Raw genomic sequence first — 14,317 nt, 5'->3', positions numbered from 1 at the left:
CTCCCCACAGCTCTTTGATATTTTAACTAGTCATTAAAAACTCAGAAGGCATGGGAAACAGCAAAGGTAGGGTACAGTAATTTTTCAGGGAATAGAAGTAATAATTAAATAGTACCTTTCCATCACCTCTTCCTACCTAGCACAGCTATCATTCCTTTGACAAAAAAGTACTGTTGAGAAGAAAACTATAGAAACTTAGATGTTAACATGTTAATTATCTTTGGGAAGAGCGGGCCATAAATGGAGATATCTTGAAACTATTATATTTGTACCTACATAAAGAAAATGATTTGTTATAGATGGTTATTTGCCACAGACTCTGCAAATTTATATTACATCTTGGGAAATAATAATCAAGGAAAGTTGTATAATTTAGCTTATAGTGTTCCCAAAAGCCAATCTGGAAAAAGAACTGCAAAGAGGATTTACAGTCTATTCAAGCCCATAATATTACAAGACTTGCTGCTGTACATGAGTGTCCTGGAAATGTTTCCATACCTGCTAAAACATGTCCTTTCCCTGAACCTCTGTTTAGCAATAGCTCAACAAGGAAAGGAAGGTGGTTGACGTGATCTGAGGATTTCAATGTCATACGAGAGAGTTGGCACACAAAGGTGATATACTTTATAACACTAAAAAGTTTTCCATGTCTCAAGAGAAATTGCTAAATTTTAGGGAAAGTTTTTTTACATTAAAAACTCATCCTTCTTTGAAGGAAATGCTTCTCTTGGGTCAGGAACTTTCTCAATAAGGACAAGTCTTTTTATGTTCTCTAAAAACACTTCCATGTGCCAGTTGAAAACAAATGTAACAAAGAACTATAGAAAACAATGCTCATGGCATTAAAATTATTGGGAAAGAGATGGAGAAGCCACTTAAATATGATACAGTAGGCTTAATATGTCTTGGGAGTGAGAAGAACTTCAACATTCAAATGTCACCCTTTTTAATGTTAAAAAAAGAAAAGAAGATTGATGTTGACATTCTTTAAAACAAACAAAAACAAAACTGTACAAAGATACCAGAATAACTGGGAAAGGATTCATTTCCTCAACCAAAATTATCACATTATCAAAGTACAGTGATTAATGTTTCATCGGTAACTTGATCGTTACATACACGTATACAAAGATGAATACGTATGTGCACGTATGTACATATAGTATATATACATTATATGTATAGTGAATTCACTCCCAACCCCTCACTTACTCAAGTCCCAACACACGGTCCAAAGCCCAGAAGAAGTTTGGTAGAAAGAAAGTTAGGGTCAGAAAAATGGTTTATGAAGCCGTCTATTTCTTCTTCCCTTAATGCCCTCCATCATTGGGTACATAATGGGTATCTCTCTTTGAAACTCTGATGGAGTTTAAACTCAAACTAAATATACATTTGGAGTTGGGTCATATCTGGCATCATAGTGTTAGGGGACTGAAACCGCCCGCCCTGGCCAGGCAACGTAGTAACCACTTGCATGCGTTATCTTACAACAGGAGATCCTGGTAAGGAATGTGGAACTAGCAAGCTACCACCAATGGGAAGATTTCGGGAAAGGTCAAAAGGAGAGAGGAGACTCCAGTCCAGATGTCCTACCAACTTCCCAGAATCCTTCTCACTGGAATCCATCTTGGCTGAGTGATGCTCACGCCACCAGGAAGGACCTTGGGTCGGAGTGATTGGCCAGAGACAACCAGTAAACTAACCCAACTACCGTAAAACCTGAGATTGCAAGCCATGTGGCAGAGTTCTCCTGGGTTCCTTACCCTGCTGTTCTCTGCCCGGGCGCCCCTTCCCAATAAAGTCTCTTGTTTTGTCAGCACGTGTGTCTCCTCGGGCAATTCATTTCTGAGTGTTAGACAAGAGCTCATCCTTGGGCCCTGGAAGAGGTTCCCCTTCCCGCATCAATAGCACAGGATATTTTTATTATGCTTGGTTCCTGTCAATGTAAGGTCCTTACTGTCAACTTCTACTCTTTTGAAAAATCCAAGTACCCGGCATTAAGCACGGTTTCTACCCAGGGCACCACAAGCCTACAGCAAAAGGCACTGGATAGAGTTTATAATAGAAAACAGACACGAATTTCAACTTTTATTCTGAGGGGAAGTCTTAAAATGGGATTAAGAAGAGTTTAGGGAAAGGACATAAATGTTCATTGAATATCTTCTAGGGGTAGTATACATATGCTGCTTCGTTTAATATTTATAACAATCATAAGAAGTTTTTCTTAGCATCATTTTACACATAATGAATTTGAGGCACAGAGAGTTTAAACAAGTCCAAAGTCAAGAGTTATGACTCATATAAAGGTAAAGCAAGTTTGGTTACTTTATAGTAACCAAAGCTAGGCAGAAGTCCACAAGTTCTAGACCAAAACCAAGAGGCAAAATGTAGAAACTGACAGAGTAGCTGAAGTGATGGAAACTAGTACTGAGTGATTGGATTTTATTTTGCCATTGAGTGTAGCATGTGGATTTTTAAAGAATTAGGCCCACATTTTCAGGCTTGTGTTCCCTTTTAAAGATATCAACTAGTTTGGCACAGTTTAAGTTACCAGAATATGTTTGCTAGTCATTTTTTAAATTATATAATTCTTTTAAAAATGAGAATAATACTGGAACTTCCCTGGTGGCACAGTGGTTAGGAATCCGCCTGCCAATGCAGGTGACACGGGTTCGAACCCTGGTCCGGGAAGATCCCACATGCGTGGAGCGGCTGAGCCCATGCGTCACAGCTACTGAGCCTGTGCTCTAGAGCCCGTGAACCACAACTACTGAAGCCCTCGTGCCTAGAGGCAATGCTCCACAATAAGAGAATGAGATGCCACAATGAGACGCCCACGCACCACAATGAAGAGTAGCCCCCGCTCACCGCAACTAGAGAAAGCTGCATGTAGCAACGAAGACCCAACGCAGCCAAAAATAAATAAATAAATTAATTTTTAAAAATAAGAATAATACTGAGAAATACCCAAATAATTCCTATCAACCTTTTAAGATGATCAAGAGGTGAAAATGCCCACAGATATTTAGAATTAGAACCTGGCTAGATAACACAGCTCATTCATAAAATTCATTTGTTACTACCAGCCATCTCCTTTTCTGTGAATAAACTAAAAGTTAAAATGAAGGTTGCTTAAACTCTTTTCCTTGCTTTAAAAGGGAATATAGATAGATAGAGTATCACTTTGGATACTGAAATAAGATCTAGTCTGATTTTAACTTCATTTCACCAGAGACAAAAATGTACATTACATAACATTCAATGTTTTTTAATACCAATTAAAGCCAGTCTTTAAAGTCTTAAAGTTAAAAAAAAAAAAAGAGGTTACATTCTATTCTAGCTACCAAATAGAGTTCTACTTCTCTCTGTTTGTGAAATGAGTTATAATCTTGGTCTTGGGATGCAGGAATCCACCTCCACCTGTAGCCTCAAAATATTATTAGGTAGCTCTGGTGGTTTTAAAATATACCCACAAATTGTTTTATACTGCTCTCTTCAAAAGATGGGTCATAAGTCCCCTCCCCTTAGTATGAGCTGGATTTAATAACTTGCCTTTAACAAAAAAATAAGCTGGAAGTGATGGTATCTGACTTCTGAGACTAGATCTTAGAAGGCATTTTGGTTTCCTTCTTACTCTGTGTCTTAGACAACTCACTCTGGGAGAAGCCAAATTCCATGCTGCGAGGACACTCAAGCAGCCCCATGCGAAGTCCAACATGGTGAGAGACTGATGCCTCCAAACAGCTCCTCCCACAAGGAGCTGAGGCCTCCTGGCTGCGGCCACAAGAGGGAGTTTGGAAGCAGTTCCTTCGGCTTAGGCAGCCTTCAGATGCCATTTTAATTCCAACTTCATGAGAGACCCTGAGCTAGAATCACCCAGCTTTACCACTGCCAAACTCCTAACTCACAGAAACTGTGGCATAATAAATGTTTGCTGTTTTAAGCCCTTAAATTTAGGGGTAATTTGTTATGCAGCAACAGATAATATAGTAGCTAAAGTTATATAATGGAGAAGAAAGTACTTGAAAATAAGAGCAATGCACAACATCATTAGTTCATCTTTAAGTGATCATATCACACGTAAAGACTATTTTTTAGTTGACACTTTCAGGAGCTATTTAAATAATCTGTCATTTTGGCCTCTTTTTTTTTCCTGCCTTATGGTTTGTTCACAACTTTGCTTAGAACCACAGAAAAGTTGTCTGATGAAACCTAATGAGGGACCTGCCTCTGCTGCTTGTTAACAAGAGGATCACAGCATAACCTTAAAGCTCTTCCCTAGTCACTTGGTGTCATGACCTCAGTTAAGCTCACCAAAAAGCAATTCTGCTTTGATCTAATATACACACCTTTCCCAACAATGCTGTGCTGTACTGGATACAGTTTTAAGTATATATATAGCCAATGAACTGTATGTAGTCCATAGATTTTTTGTTATTAATCTAATTTTCATCTTACAGACTAAATGACTAACTCCCAACTCTAGATGGTGATTACACTGCTTGAGAATTGAAGGAGGCTAGTCTAGATTGTACAGTCAGAGCTGATTCCAGACATCATCCAACTCTGTGAGCACAGTTTGGGTCTAATATCTTAAATCAATTAGGATTCAGTATTAGCAGAAGTAACCATTTTAAAAATAAAGTATATCAGTTAGGAATACATTCAGCTTTGAGGAACAGAAAACCTAACAATAGTGGCTTAAACAAGTATGGGGCTTATATTTCCACACAATAAGAAGTCCAGACATAGGCGGTCCAATGCTGATGCAGTTACTCAAGAATGTCAATGATGAGTAATGCTCCACACATTTGCCTGCTTCACCATCCTTAACATGTGCCTTTTGCCCTGAGGGTTGCAAGATAGCTGCTAACTTACCAGATATCAAGTTCCAGCTCCAGGGAGGGTGAAGGGCAAAGGACAAAGCTTTCTCCTCATGAAGCTTTGCTTTATTTTTTTTCAAAAAAGAAAGCCCTCCCCAGGCATTTCTGACTACATCTCATTGGCCAGAATTGGGTTTCATGACCACTCCTAACTGCAGGGGAGGCTGACAATTCAAATACTTATCCTTACAGTTGCCACAGAAAAGAACATCAAGAAAGAGATTGATTGGTGGCGCAGTGGCTGAGAGTCCGCCTGCCGATGCAAGGGACACGGGTTCGTGCCCCGGTCCGGGAAGATCCCGCATGCCGTGGAGCGGCTGGGCCCGTGAGCCACGGCCACTGAGCCTGCGCGTCCGGAGCCTGTGCTCCGCAACGGGAGAGGCCACAGCAGTGAGAGGCCCGCGTACCGCGAAAGAAAGAAAAAAAGAAATTGATTGAAAGCGTATGGAGTGATCTAACACTCTAACCTTAGGGAACCTAAGGTTTTGGGGAATATACATATATTCTTATAAAAATATAAACATATATTTACATGTAAATAGATATAATAAAATATATTTTATTATATATTTATATGTAAATATATAATGAATATATTTATATATTTTATAAATATATTGTGTATAAATATAAATATTTATTTTAATATTTAAAAAATTCATTCATTCAGCAACACTTTTTCCACGGAAGTTGCTCAGGGAGAAAATGTTTTGGTGCATTCCTGGCTGGAGGTACTTGACATTGCTGAATACCACTAGCACTGAAAGTAATAAATGTTATCCTTCTTCTATATCATGAATATGAATGGTGCTCTGAAGGCTGAATGCAACCAAAGAATTTACATGAGAAATGAGGCATGAAACATTTTTGAAAATATATTAGCCCAAAGTCCGTATTACTGCATATTTTATACCCTTTTCAATATGCTACAAAAGGTTTGAGCCATCAACTGAATGCTGCCGGAAAAGAACAAACAAGAACAAGGATACAAAAATCAAGGCTGGAAGTCAAGTTGCCGCAAGATGTTCTTTATGGTCGTTATAATGATCACAGTACCAGGCAGCTGGCTTTGCTTCAAACTCTCCCCTTGAGCACTTCTCCTGCAAGCCTGGTCCTCCAACAAACTAATCCCAGGCCAAGCAGACAAAAATATTCACGGAGTAAAGTCAGTATCAGAGAAAGCATTCCATAAATATCTTCCCCCACTCCGGCCACTTGGTTCCTTGTACTTTCTTTTACTTCTGACATCATCTTCTCAGTTTGAGAACATGAAGGAAACATGTCTGGTTGAATGTACTCTGGCTGGAAATTCAATTCATGTTTAAATCTTTTATTCTGAATGTTTGTATTGTCCAAAATATATTTTGTAGGCATGGTCCTAGGGTAATAATAACTATAATATGTTTTACATCTTATGAAATTTATCCCATGTTAATTATATTCAGTAAAATTGCCAGTGATATGAATATATTCACCCTTTTAAGATATTATTCAGTATTTTGATCCTTTCTACTTTTATATAGTTCTAAAAAGTTCTGTAATGAATGCATATCATTCCTGTAATACGGAACAACTCTCAACTTTGGTTTTTCCAGGAGGCTGTTCTCTTCCCAGACCAGACCTGAACCTAGTTGGGGCTTGTAAAGTGAAAATACGTGAGACATCAAGTCTGCAGACAAGTTCTCATCAACTATCTGGTTCCCAGAGTCTCATGGTTCATGTACTGAGCCTCCTCTGAAAACTCACATAAAAATACTGATTCCTGGACCTCAGACATGATAATTCAGTTGGACCGGGGTGTGGCCCAGAAATCTGCATTTTTTAAAAATACCCTAGTTATTCTGATATAGATGGTCCCCAGGCCACACTTGGAGAAACGATGCTCTGGTAAGTCATTTGCTCACATGATGAGAGGCGACAGTCTGTGCCAAAGTCCATTCTTATGGATTCCACCAAAGGGCCAGTTTCCCCTTCTCACCAGAGAATGGTTCCCTCTCTCCTTCATCTTTCAAAGGGTAAACTGCTTCTACTTTTCTTTTCCTCAGTCACAAGGAGTTAATATATTAATAATTTTCATAGCGCTGCTTAATATTTAATAATACTCTGTTACACTGAAGTATTCTGTCATACAGAAAAAGTGTTTCTTAATTAACTAAGCTCAACTGAATGCCTACTGTGAATAAGAAGAGGGATATTAAAGATAGATAAGATCACCTCCCAACTCTCAAATGAAGATTTCTAGATTAGATAGCTCCTGCCTGTCTGTCACTGGGTATGAATTCCCTCAACTAATCTTTAGTGATAAACTACATAGTACATTTGAACGGTTACCATTCTAGAAGAATCATTTCTTAGCCAATTAAACTGTACAGAAAGTTTGGTGTTAAAGATTTACCTTCAACCCTTTAGTCTAAGAATGTTCTATATCATTTTCTTATTTCTAAGAGATAGTTCTATTTTTCTACTAAAGACCTAAAGAAGAATTCCTCTGGGCACAAAACATGTCAGGGGAGCTCTTACTATAAACCAGTTGTTATTTTTTCCTTGCTATCAGACAGTGTTTCACTTAAGCTCATCTAAATTTGGGAGGATGAGACTGCATGTTTCAGAGATAATCTACCAGCTGTGCTCGTGAAAGGGTCATTAAATTCTTGCAAAGAGTAAGAGGAGAAGGAAGGGGAAAGAGAAGAGACGAGGCTCTCTAACAACAACTAAATTTTTAAAAACATCTCTTAAATGCCAGCCATGAGGCTAAGTGCTTTAATGAAGTATTTCACTTAATCCTCATGACAGCCATGAGATATAGGTTCTTTATAGATTGATTTTACAGATGATGAAAACTGAGGCATCGAGAGATTAAGTAAATTGCCCAAGGTCATATAGCTACGAGGGCCAAACTAAGACTCCAGCAGAGCCCTGTCTGTTTTCAGAGCTCTCAACCGTACACTGCAGGAGAACCCATTGGTTGACAGACTTCCCGGCGAAGTGCAAGCTGGCGCAGCAGCCCTCTCTCGGGAGCATAGTTCTATAGCTCCGGCGGCATCAGAGCAGCCAGCAGGAGCTGTGCTTGATCAAAAGTTATGGTCCACTGTCTAACTCATCGGAGGACCTCCGACAGCCTCAGAAATCAGGCTGGATTTAGGAATTTGAGTTCCCTTTCCTCACCAAATCAACCCCTCATAATTCATATGCTACCTGCCATCTGCCTGTGGATCAATCTACTGTGCTGAGGAAGGTCAGTTCTAAATTTTCTAATAAAACCATCAGAATGATTAAAGAGAACCCTATGGCTGTCAGAAAAATATCAAAAATCAGTATGATGACTGAGTTGGCCCTATTGACTCATATATGATTTTTTGTTACAGGGTGAATAGCAATGATTTGGCTGTTAATTAATGCTATGTTGTTATTATTAGGGAGGCCCAAGGTTCAGACATGCTTAATTGCTTGAACTCCTGGGCTAATTAATGCAAGTTTTAAAGGGCTATGTCAGAAATCACAGTATATGTTTTTACATCAAGCATAAAACATGAGGGACATGCCCCTCACTGAAGATTGCCAGAGAGTTCTAAACACTTAGCACAGGTTTTGCCAGAGAAAATCCCAGTATATTAATTTATCAAGTTCAGAGTTACTTATCAAGAGGCTATAGAGCATGATGTTTTGCATAATCAAAATGGTTTATTAACTCATCATCATTTAATTTTTTCATTTATATTCCAATTCACAGAGACATAAGCCTATGAATTACAAAACAGCCTGCAGTAACTAAATACAAAATAGCTACAAAGCTAAGTATTGTACACCACGTACACATCTATAACAAGATGATTTTCACCAAACACCGTGTAAATGTTGATTATTTACATTACCTGATAAGAAATGCCTTGGAGTTTTTTTCCTTGAAGAGTATGTCTATTATTACTCAAAAGAAAATCATCTTCATTTAGATCTATGAAAAGAGGTAAGCGTTACACAGAGATTATCAGAAATTACAAGATTTAAGAAGTTTAAGTGCAATTGAATACGTAAAAACTTTTCTTTAGTCTATTAAGGCCTTATATTGACTAGACCATGAATGTTTACTTTCTTAAAGATACACTGTTCTTATAAGAAACCAATCAAAGTAAAATAGAAATTTAACAAAAAAAAAAAAACAAAGGATGCCTCTGACCAGCTGTGTCCTTGAGCAAGCCATGGAACTTTTCTGGGACTCAGTTTCCTTCCCACTTATAAAAGAGTAGCATCTGAGCTACTAAACCACTTCTAACTCCAAAATGCTATGAGGTAATGTTATCACCTCACTTGTTTCTGTTAAACCGCGCTTTCCATCCCTGGCATTTTGAGCTTCATTAGCTTATGTCTTCTCAACATGAATTATTTATGTTGAAATTCTTCTCTGCCTGCTTCGGTAAAAGCTTTGGAGTGTGTCATCCATTTGCTTGCAGCTAAATGAAACCTTTTCAAAAGATAGCAGCATTTCCCTTTCAGGCCCTGTAAAACGGGCTCCATTTATATAAATCTGACATACACAGTGCGCTAAAAGAAGACAGGACTTCATGGATCACTTACTCCAAGCCCCGTAGTTTACAGATGAGGATACTGAGACCCACAGAAATCACCTGGCCTCCAGGCCAATGACTTTTTCTTTCACCTTCACTCCCTTTTACTTCCAGTCACTACTACTACTTCAAGTTTCCAGTATTCCTCATTCTTGTATTCTGAGGGGGAGGAAGGAAGAGGCAAGGCCTACCTTCCACGCATAGTGAAAAACAGAAGCAGGTTTATCCCCCCATCCCCATTATAGCTATGGTTAAAAGATATATTAAATTCACAGCTCAGTCTCAGAATTATTTACACCACCTAGTTAATATTTCACATCAGAGTCACCACACTACAGGGCTCCAGAAAATGCTGAAATTTTAAAATGAGCTGGTTTTGTGATCTGCCTCTTTGAAGAAAGATCTGCCATCACACAGTCAGAATGGTAGAAACAGAGTTTTTACATCTTTTTCTTAAAATTTATTTTCTGTACTTAGAAAAAAAAAATCTTTCCTCTGTTCCTATATTCCTTTTCAATTCTTTTCTTTTTTGTGATCCCTCGAAACTGAATTTTGGAGAGCTCCCTCTATAATTACTCTTTTGGGCTCAAGGAAAACACCAGTGAAGTAGACTCCTGTACTCTCGAATCTGGAAGCCACAGAGCGAGGGATGGGCACAATGCATTTATATCACTTCCATAACAGTGCAAGGCAGTAAGATGAGTGATTCATACACTACGGTGGGAAGAGAGCACCAGGACCCAGAGTACTCCCAGAAGATGCAGGGCCCCAGTGGAAGCTTGAAGAATGGAGATTGTTTGGAAAGGCAGAAGAAAAGGAAAAGTTAGATACAGCAGCAATACTGTGAACACTAGCCTATAGTGTGGAATAAGTGGAACATGTTGAATTAAATGTAGAAATTGAGATTGGTCACGTCAGAGGGCAGTTCTAGATATTGCACAAGAGGAGGTGAGCCTGGGTGGGTGAGTAAGGCCAAATGGCAATGGACCTTGAGTGCCAGGTGGAGGAATGTGGACATAACCCATGAGACCAGTGCTGCAAATATAAACATCTACAGAAGGCAAATAAGTAATTTAACTCAATGAAGTGAATTTTGTCAAGGAGACATTGGGAGATCTGTGGTGAGGTGAAGGTCTGTCTGCCATTGCTAACGGGCAGCCATTGTTCTCAGCTCTCTCAACAGAAATCACCTCAGACTTTGGACCTAGGATTGGCAATGTCCCTCATGTTTCTCAATAGAGTATAAATATATGAATTTTAAGGTAAAATTTCTTGATTTTTAAAATACTGTACGGCCTAAACAAGCTTTTTCTCAAAATAAATTTATTTCCAAAACTACCCATTTGTGGCCTCTGCTTAAAAAATGGGAGATTTATGAGGGTTTTGGACGAAGAAAGGGACACCAGGAAAATGGCATTTTATGAAGATTAACTCTTTGTTTTGTAATCTTACACATTTCATTTATTTCTAACCTCCCAAATGTTACCCTGCCAAAAACATTTATAAAGATAGGAGCAATTTGGTCTGAAGCAGCAACAAAGGCAATAGTTGAATTAGGCAATATGCAGGTTATATTTTCCAAAGACAGCCACAACAATATCTCCCATAGCACATGTTCTTCTGCAATGTGACCTTAGCACTCCTCCACCAAGAAATGGAGTTTAATTCTCCTTCTGCTGAATTGAACTGGCCATAGTGATTTGCTTGTCACAGGAGAGTGCAGTGGAAGTGATGTGTTGTGACCTCTAAGTCTGGGTCAGAAGAAGGCTGGCAGCTTCTACCTGGGTCTCTTGTAATACTCACTCTCAAGACACTTCCTTGTGTGATGTGTGAAGCTCCCTCTCATGTCTTTCCCTCCTGAAACCCAGGCTTTAGCCTGGGAAAAGCTCAAATTACATGGAGAGGCCACATATTAGTTCTCCAGTTGACAGTCCCAGCTGAGCCCAACCTGAAGTTATCCCAGACAAGTACCAGACATGTAAGTGAAGAAACCTCTAGATGACTCCAGCCACCAGCCTCAGTCATTCAAGTCTTCCTAGAGGAAGCCTCAGACATTGTGAAGCACTAGCCTGACTGAATCTCTGACTGGCAAAATCCATGAGCCGAATAACATTTTGCTTCATGTCATTACATTTTGGGGTGGTTTGTTGTAGCAATAGATTATCTGTACATGCATGAACTACATCAGCGGGTCACAAAAGACAGTGTACATAAGAATGTATATTCCAGCATAAACATTCAGACTCCAACTACCCTTCAAATGCAGATGCAGAAAAAAAAAAGGGGATTTGATTAAAAAAGCAATATCTCTAATCAGCTTCTAGGTGATTCTAATGGAAATTAGACTTCGGACCATACTCATGTAACTATAATTCTAGTAAGAACTCTCCTAAAGAATTGAAGGGATACCAAGATTCATTTGTATAAAACACTAGAACTCAGAGTGTTCTTGTCATTCAATTCAGAAAGGCTTCCTTAGAAATAAAAGAGGCCTGCTGTGGCAAGCAGCCTTTGCTTAGGAAGTTTATTCCCACATCAGAAGGAGACATTCACGTGTGAGATCAGACTTCTCTCTGTCATTCCTCATGTAGTCCAGTCTAAACAGAGTTAAAGTACATGCTCTTGGGAAATAATGTCTCAATCAAATTGTGGTCCCTGAAAATTAAGCAGAACGGTAAATGCACCTGTGACTCTATACATTCACCATCTTGAAAATGAGGGTATCAAGCCAGTAAAGAAGAAGACTGAATAAGATCTCGAGAGGTTAAACTGAAATATTTATATGCTTATGCTTACTCTGAAAAGGCTGGCCAAATAATGATATTGACTAGAATTCCAGAAAGAATATTTCAAACTAATGGTAACTCCAGTGTTAAACTGGAAGGTCTTAATGTCTTTACTAATGTGGTTTTTATAATGAATCTCATCAAAATCATACGTAAAGAGGATTCATTTTAAAAATAATTTTGCAGCAGCATGAGTAGAGTTAATTTTCCTTCCATCACTAACCATGTTTCCTGAATGTATCCAGCCCCTTATATCCTCTACAAACATAGCCAATTATTTTCACATATTTTCTGTTTCATGGAATAGTCTATCACAGTAACACCATTTGAAAAAAATCTCTAAATCTCCAAGTGCGTTTTGTTTCCTTTCCCATTTTTTAAATTTTGCTTTGTTTTTATTCTTTGTACTTTTTAGTATAAAATAATGAAAACCCTCTTCTTGAAAATATCTTTACTTAAATCATAACTTGATCTTGGGTAAATTCCAATTCATAGATTTCAAAGTTTATTCTTTTCAGGCTTTCCCCCCCCCCATAAAACTAAGGCCAAAATAAATTTAAAGATTTTTAAAATCGATTTTAATTTTACTAAAATGAATATTATGAATATTCTGCCTGTTTAGAATGCTAAAAATAAAACAATTAACATGAATTATAGGTTAATTTGCCTTGATACCTAAATCATGCCAAGCTTTCAGTTGTAAAGTCCTGAGAACCCAATTTAGGCTGCATGTATTTTACAGATGTAGTCTCAGTATCACAGATGTAGATTTAGATGAAAGTACTCTTAGAAGAAGGAAATGGACTACAGAAACTAAAAATGCTTCTGGCTCTCAACTATTGTGATAAAATTTGTCTTAAGCAACATAACATAATCATGTTATTGGGGTATGTGAATATCTTTATGGATTAAAATACCAGGCACAAATCCTTGGCTAAATATAGCCTGTGGCAGTTTCGTTCATCAGGCTCAATACTCTTCAGGACTGAATTGCTGTTAATATAACTTGTGTCATGTGGAAAGACCATTTTGATATTGAAATTGAGAGGAATGGACTTTTTTTGGTTCTTGAAGTATGTAATAGATTCTTTAGGAGTTTATGTCACTCCTATCATTTCCCTATAGGTTTTCTTCTGTTTTATTGAAAGATGGTCTTTACAATTTCATCATTAGTGTTCAATAAAAACATGGGCTGTGGGTGATAACAACAATGGACCTACCTATCTTCACCTCAGTAAACTTCACAGTCTGCCTATCCTCAGGCCCAGTAAACCACTCTTAAGTAATTATGCAATTAACAGCTAAATAGTAGTGCTTAAAATGAGAGAGAAATATTATAGGTTGATATGTAGGGCACAGATTGCTTAGAAATACTCTGAGCCTTCCAAGGGAAACTACTACACCCATAAAATTCAAGTCCACAACTTGTGGCTCTCCCTCTCCCACTAAATGTCTCCCTACAATTTACAATGGAACCGACAGCCTTGGTCTCAGGCCATCAACTCTTTCTAGCACAGCATTAATCCCTAAGAAATGTCCTGTGACTCAGCTGGTACTGCTGAAATGTCAGCTGAACTTCTTAGGCACACATGCACACACACACACACACACACACACACACACACTCACACACACTCACACACATACACAGACTGAACACAGGGGTGCTTAAAAATCTGAGAAATATCAAAGCTGAAAAGTCTTCTTTAAAGGCTTTCTTTTTTGTTCTCTGACAATGAAAAGATCACTAATCAGAAGCACCTCAACTCAGGCCAAGATTTTTTGCTGCTTTGTCAGTGTAGCTATAATAGAATTACTTACCTACTACTCCTAAATTTAAAACAAAAACAAACCCCACAGCATTTTACAAAAAGGATGTTAAAGAAAACAGAATACTTGAAGAGTTTTATGGCAAAATTTATGACTAAAAATAATCTGTAATATAGTTATACCTTCTTTATTCACAGATTAATGTACAATAATCTAAAAGTAACACGTGCTTATTAAAGAAATGGATGAATGAATGGATGGGTGGATGAATGTTTGATTAACTAACTGAGGTGTGAATGAATACAGCTAGCATTCA

The 14,317-nt window shown here is 38.1% G+C and overlaps 1 protein-coding gene and 1 long non-coding RNA gene across 2 annotated transcripts in view; one reads left to right on the top strand and one right to left on the bottom strand.

The window, feature by feature from the left end:
- The window catches only part of LOC115864251 (uncharacterized), a 188,235-nt gene extending 186,416 nt beyond the window's left edge, over positions 1-1,819 (top strand). The window contains exon 6 of the long non-coding RNA XR_011377413.1: positions 1,494-1,819. This is a non-coding gene — a long non-coding RNA (uncharacterized lncRNA). The remainder of the gene's footprint in view (positions 1-1,493) is intronic.
- Positions 1-14,317, bottom strand: part of SAMSN1 (SAM domain, SH3 domain and nuclear localization signals 1) — a 132,032-nt gene that overhangs the window by 91,598 nt on the left and 26,117 nt on the right. The window contains exon 6 of the mRNA XM_060297897.2: positions 8,756-8,835. Within this exon, the coding sequence (XP_060153880.1) occupies positions 8,756-8,835 (80 nt within the window). The remainder of the gene's footprint in view (positions 1-8,755; positions 8,836-14,317) is intronic.

This window comes from Globicephala melas, chromosome 4, assembly GCF_963455315.2.
Source record: "Globicephala melas chromosome 4, mGloMel1.2, whole genome shotgun sequence".
Taxonomy (NCBI): domain Eukaryota; kingdom Metazoa; phylum Chordata; class Mammalia; order Artiodactyla; family Delphinidae; genus Globicephala; species Globicephala melas.
Note: the sequence above shows the minus strand (reverse complement) of the source record. Positions and strands in the feature narration are given on the sequence as shown.